Below are 6,964 nucleotides of genomic sequence, written 5' to 3' on the forward strand. Positions count from 1 at the left end.
CCAGAGGAAGCCATGAAATTCCCCACCAACAAATGGTTATTTTGAGAGAAGAAATATTAACCGAGTGTGAACCCGTCTATTTCATCACTTCCAGTGCAGTTCTGCAAGCTTACGAAATCTTGCCATTGCTTGAAAGCTTCGTGAATAGAAGTCAGCAATGCTGGTGGCCCTTGCCTTCAATTCTAGAGAGGTAGGTTCCTTCCCCTAGCACAAAAGGAGAAGGAAACTGTTCTGCTTCAGGTAGACCATTTTGAACCAGTCTCTTCTCTCGGCCCACGCACGGACAAGGACATGCCTCGGGACTGGAAGGACTTCCCCGGGAGTCATCAGCGCGGTGAGTATCACTTGGCCACCGAGAAGGAAGCAGCACTATTTCGGGTAAAGTTTTCTCTTCTCCAGAAGGCAGAGATACAGCTAGCCTTGATGCTTTGAAATAAAGTCCAATAAATGAATTTCAGCCTCCTGTAGAAAAAGTCATCAGCATGTCTTGGACTTGGGCCTTCCTAAAAGAAAGCTGTCTTAATCCACCGTGTCTTACCCAGAACTACCACTCCTGGGGTGAGTTTCAGTCTGGCTGTCTCTATCAGCATTCCAATTTAGCACAGTCCCTCCCCCCCAGCCCCCTCCCAGCAGTGGTTCTTGATACACTTGCCTTTGTGGAGCATATAGATGTGTCTTCTGGGTGCCCCTGTTTTACGGTTGGACACTATACCTATCACACACACACACACACACACACACACACACACACACACACACACACCATGTTAGCTAACTCCCTGACTCCACATTCTCCCCCTCCAAACTCCTCATGAGTCCCATCACATACACTAACTCACAGGAGACCTGTTAGTGTAACAGCAGTGCCTAAACTCCCAGCTTCAGCTCAACTTAGATTCCCTGCCCTCGTTCTATTTTACAAACACTGGGTCCTTGTCTGGAATGCATTTTCCGTCCTTACCACCCCCCCACCCCACCCCCTTCTATTGAACTCCTCCAGGACTCAGCCTAGGCACCTCCTTCTCTGGGAAAGCCTTTGTGAACAGCTTCCCAGGCTGGTTAAGGGGACCCTTTGAGGTCTTTCCCAAACAATCTGGGCACTCCTGAGCTGTTGTCTTTACTGTGTACACTTTCTCTCCCTATCTAAATGATAAGCTCCCTCATTGCCTAGCAGGACTTGGGACATACTAGTAGTAAGCCCTCAACCAATGCCTGTGGAATAAATAGGTCTCATTCTAAATGGTAAAATCTCTAGCCCAGGGGTCCTCAAACTACAGCCCGCTGGCCACATGCAGCCTGCTGAGGACATTTATACGGCCAGCCAGGTGCCGCTGCCTGTCCTGCTTAGCAGCCGATTCGTCCTGGGCCCGCAGTGCGCATAGGAATTTGTTCATAGTTTTGTTTTGTTTTTTAACTATAGTCCGGCCCTCCAACAGTCTGAGGGACAGTGAACTGGCCCCCTGTTTAAAAAGTTTGAGCACCCCTGCTAGACATTTTGACCATCAGAGACTGCCATGCTGCTCTGTATGGGGAATGAAGATAAATCCGTATCTACCCTATATAGAGTGACTGGGCCCATGGCAAATGACCCATTCGCACAAACTCAAATATGTCCGTCTCTTCTCGTTTCATGGGAAAGAACTGGATCTTATGACATTATTTTAAAAGGAGTGATTCTTTCCTGATCTAGAAAAGAGTGGGAAGGGATGAAAGAATTTCTCTACCCTAAGGGCCCAGAGGATGGGATTAAGCAACATGCCGATGAGCTGTGAGCCCCCTCTTCCAGGCTGTTTCTTGTGGACTTTGAAAATGGTGCAGTTGGTTCCGTAGTCATTGATCTTGCCTATTGCAAAGAAGAACCGTTGGGGAGGCTATTCTCAGTAAGAGAGGAGACCGTTTTGCTGTTTCCTAGTGAATTTTAATGGGACAGAGAGTTCGCAGCCTATCCATTTGCATGTCCCAATAGGAAAAATGGCACAGAGAGTCCCAAAGGAGGGTTTGGCTAAGAATGTACTTTCCGGGATTTCCAGTTTGTTTTCCCTAGCATTTGAAGCCTTTTCACTTTTTTAGGCTAGTGCCTGCAGATCTTTATCCAATATAAATGTGTGAGGTGCTTCTCTACATTAGGTCCTGACCCAGCTGGTCTTGGAATGGTGAATTCAAGTTTAGTACATTTCCCTACTTGCTAAGCAATTTTATCCCTTTAGTTTTGAATGCTTTTAGTCCACTTGAGCAAATGAGTCGAATTTGAATTTGGAAGTGGAGTCTTCAGAAAAGCACCTGTTCTGTTATCTAAACTGTGTCCCATTGCTAATATGTAACAGAAATGATTTTTAGTGATATGCACACATGGGTGTGTAAAGTCAACATACTTAAACATATCTGTGACATACGTCAAGAATTTTCTTTCAGAATATAATGTGAGCGTGTGGATTAACTTCTTTGGAACACACGCCTGGACTTATGTATACCGTAGCATACACTGTTTATCTTATGGATTATTGACAGATAAGCCACCACATTACAGTGATTATGCTCATTGCTGTGTAGGGTGAAAAAGTACTTTTACACCCATAAAGGGTACTTAGTACTTGCAAAATCCATTAAGAGCTGGTAAAGGAACAAGCCAGATCACAAGGAAGGAAGGAGTGTTTCATGTGCGTGTGTCCTGAAGGACCTTAAGTAGAATCAGAATCTTTCTCTTCCTTCCTTCCTTCCTCCCTCCCTTCCTTCCTTTTTATTCCTTCCTTCCTTTTTATTCCTTCCTTCCTTCCTTCCTTCCTTTTCCTTCCTTCCTTCCTTCCTTCCTTCCTTCCTTCCCTTCTTCTTCTTCTTCTTCTTCTTCTTCTTCTTCTTCTTCTTCTTCTTCTTCTTCTTCTTCTTCTTCTCCTTCTCCTTCTCCCTCTCCCTCTCCCTCTCCCTCTCCCTCTCCCTCTCCCTCTCCCTCTCCCTCTCCCTCTCCCTCTCCCTCTCCCTCTCCCTCTCCCTCTCCCTCTCCCTCTCCTTCTCCTTCTTCTTCTCCCTCTTCTTCTTCTTCTTTCCAGTTTAAACTGTATTTGAGTGTGAGGTTCTAAGGTGCTATTTTTTTGGCCTATTTTTCTAGGATATCAAGGGACATGAGAAATGGCACAGCGATCACAGAGTTCATCCTCCTCGGCTTTCCTGGGATCCAAGGGCTACAAGTCCCCGTCTTCACAGTGATCTTTTTCATCTACATCCTAACCCTTGCAGGCAATGGGCTCATTATTGTCCTGGTCTGGGCTGAGCCCAGACTGCAAACTCCAATGTACTTCTTCCTTTGCAACTTGTCCTTCCTAGAGATCTGGTACACCACCACGGTCATCCCCAAACTGCTAGAAACCTTCGTGGTGGCAAGAACAGTGATCTGCACCCCGTGCTGCCTGCTGCAGTCCTTCTTCCACTTCTTCCTGGGCACCACTGAGTTCTTCATTCTCACTAGCATGTCCTTTGACCGTTACCTGGCCATCTGCAAGCCCCTTCGCTACCCCGCCATCATGACCAGCAACCTCTGCCTGCAACTGGCCCTCAGCTCCTGGTTGGTGGGCTTTGCCATTGTGTTTTGCCAGACGATGCTGCTCATCCAGTTACCATTCTGTGGCGACAATGTCATCAATCATTTCTACTGTGATGTTGGTCCCATCTTGAAAGCAGCCTGCAGAGACACCAGCACTTTGGAGCTTCTGGGTCTCTTGGCCACCCTCCTGGTGATCCCAGGGTCGCTGCTCTTCACTATGATTTCTTATGCATCCATCCTGTCTACCATCCTGAAGATTCCTTCTACCCCTGGCCGCCAGAAGGCTTTCTCTACCTGTGCCTCTCACCTGACAGTGGTCTCTCTGTTTTATGGAGCTGTCCTGTTCATGTACCTGAGACCCACTGCACACTCCTCCTCTAAGATTAATAAGGTGGTGTCGGTTCTAAATACTATCCTCACGCCCCTTCTGAATCCGTTTATTTACACCATTAGAAACAAGGAGGTCAAAGAAGCCCTAAGGAAAGCAATGGCTTTTCCAAAGACTCGTCATCATGCAGAGTAAAACATGAGACACATCAAAATAAACTTAATGCAGCCGAAACCGGTTTGGCTCAGTGGATAGAGCGTCGGCCTGTGGACTCAAGGGTCCCGGGTTCGATTCCGGTCAAGGGCATGTACATTGGTTGCGGGCACATCCCCAGTGGGAGGTGTGCAGGAGGCAGCTGATCGATGTTTCTCTCTCATCGATGTTTCTAGCTCTCTATCCCTCTCCCTTCCTCTCTGTAAAATATCAATAAAGTATATTTAAAAAAATAATAAAAATAAAAAAAAATAAACTTAATGCAGATATCAAATTAAATGTGAGAGAGGATTGTGGAGAAGGTAAAGATGTGAAAGCAAACGTGATCATTAGGGTTTCCTACAAGCATCTACACTAATAATCTATGCTAATAAAAGAGAAAGATGCAAATTGACCCTACCTTCGTGACACCCACCAGCCAATCAGGCGTGAGTATGCAAATTAACCCAACAAAGTTCTTCATCATCGCCATGGCGACACAGGCTTTTCCACTGCCCCAGCCGCTCCAGGCCTCTGGGCAGCGTGGGGAGGGAGAAAGGTGGCTCCAGGCCAGAGCAAAGGCTGTGCCAGCAGCCAGGGTAAGGAAGGCCCATTCTGCACGAATCTTTGTGCATCAGGCGTCTAGTTAGTTACATATAAATGAACCAAAAATCTTCCTTGAAGAGGAGATGTGACCTAATTATCTAACAAGGAAACCGCCCAGTGCCCTCAGGTGCATGAGACAGAACTGAGGACTTGCTCAGTTATATGCTGAAAGTGGAAACCACTAGAATCAGGGACAACTGTCAGTAACATATTTTTAAAATATAAGAAATCCTGCCCTAACTGGTTTGGCTCAGTGGATAGAGCCTCGGCCTGCAGACGGAAGGGCCCTGGTTCAATTCCGGTCAAGGGCACGTACCTTGGTTGCATGCTCCATCCCCAGTAGGGAACATGCAGAAGGCAGCTGATCGATCTTTCTCTCTATCCCTCTCCCTTCCTTTCTGTAAAAATCAATAAAAAATATTAAAAAAAAAGAAATCCTGTCTCGCTCTGTTTATAATAAATCCCTTTGCCTCATCTCCTTGTCAAAGGTATAAGGCATCTGACACCTCATTTTCTTAGTATTTATTTTCTTCATAATAGAAGTCCCCTGAAGTCTCCTAATCAATTCAAATGGTCTTTCAAAAATGCTTGAAATACATTAGGTTTTTATCTGATAATATCTCAATAAGTGGATGTCCATCTCTTTTTTTTAAATAAAGATGTTTTTTTAAAAAAAATATATATTTCTTATTGATATCTGAGAGGAAAGGAGAGGGGAAAGATAGAAACATCAATGATGAGAATCATTGATCTGCTGCCTCCTGCACCACCCAACCCCACTAGGGATCGAGCCCACAACCCGGGCATGCGCCCTTGACCAGAATCGAACCTGGGACCCTTCAGTCTGCAGGCCAACACTCTATCCATTGAGCCAAACCAGCTAGGGCTGAATATCCATCCTGACATAAAACACATTTTTTAATTAAACCTAATGCTGTTTATTCCCAGATAATACCAAAAGTTGAGGATATCATATGAAAATTTCCTATTGGATTATGCCAGTTGCTGTAATTCAACCTAGGTAGGCCATGTGCCTAGGAAACCAATAAAAATCTCAGAGCCAACATAACCATGAAGGCTTCCCTGCTGGCAAACGCAGCCCCAAGGTTACACTAAGTTCAGAGCTGGCGTGTATGATTAGCATGTAAAGTCCCACAAAGCAGGTGACAGATCTATTGGTATAACCTTGCTCTCAGACAAGACATCTGGCATGAAGGTTCTTACACAATGATAACGCAGATGAGTCACAGTTTGTAATAATTACTATTCTATATGTTCCTCTTCCAACAGCAAAGAAATGTTATCATTAAAACTATGATTTTTAAAAAGGATTACTGTGCGTTTTTTTAGTACTGAATTGAAAATTCAAAAGTGCAATGAGGTAAAAATGTTATCTCATTGTCATACCCAATTATCTTAGAGAAGAGCTGTCTTAGAGCTGGGCATGGGAATCACTCATTTGAAGGCAAAGAAAGAGACGCTAAGGACATGAATATCATCAAGAACCCTGTCATCAAAAGAATGGTTTTGATGAGTAGGAAATATTTCTCCTTTAGCCTCCTAGGTTCTTCTGAATGTGTATAAGAATTAAATTGGCATGAGACAGATTAACAGGAGAAAACCAAGTTTAATTTCATACCTGTGGGGAGCACTATTTTAAGCAAAATAAGCCAGTCAGAGAAATACATATATTATCTCACTAACATGTAGAATCTAATGAACAAAATAAACTACGGAACAAAAGGGAACTGGAAGCAAGGATATATGGAAGAAACTGGGTGGTGCCCAATGGGAGGGGTTGAGGGTGACTGGGTGAAGAAGAGGGAAATAGCTAAAGAACATATATGCATGCCCCATGGACAGGGACAATAGTTTGGTGAAGGCCAAGGGAAAAAGGTGGGCACGGGTGGACATGGGAAAAGGGGAGAAAAAGAGGTACAGCTGCAATGTCAATATTAAAAATTTTTTAATTAAAAAAAAATGCAAGGGCCAGTATTCAAACCCCAGCTGCTCTCTTCTACGTTGCTCGACAGACAATTCAAAGGGGAGGGAGAGAAAAACAAGTAGAAATATTGGCATCACAATCAAAACAAAGAAATAAAGATCAAAAACAGAAAAACAGAAAGAAATCGGAGAAGGGCGGCGGGCGAGGGGAAGCGGTGTGTGTGAGCCCTTTTGGACGAGAATCCCCGGGCTGGGAGCATCCACAGGCGCTGGGCACATAGAGAGGACCACACCTCCCAGGGCCTAGAACGGCTTCAGCGCAGCGAGGAGGCGGGGCAACGGCAGCTTCCGGTTCCGGT

At 45.0% G+C, this 6,964-nt stretch overlaps 1 protein-coding gene across 1 annotated transcript; it reads left to right on the top strand.

The window, feature by feature from the left end:
- Nucleotides 1–3,116: 3,116 nt before the first annotated feature.
- Nucleotides 3,117–4,058, top strand: LOC308238045 (olfactory receptor 6X1-like; the record flags this gene model as incomplete). Its single annotated transcript, XM_080649588.1, has 1 exon — nucleotides 3,117–4,058. The coding sequence occupies one exon, from the start codon at nucleotides 3,117–3,119 to the stop codon at nucleotides 4,056–4,058; it is 942 nt and encodes a 313-aa protein (XP_080505714.1).
- Between the last annotated feature and the right edge of the window lie 2,906 nt (nucleotides 4,059–6,964).

The sequence above is a fragment of the Plecotus auritus genome, assembly GCF_963455305.1.
Source record: "Plecotus auritus genome assembly, chromosome: 13".
Classification (NCBI taxonomy): domain Eukaryota; kingdom Metazoa; phylum Chordata; class Mammalia; order Chiroptera; family Vespertilionidae; genus Plecotus; species Plecotus auritus.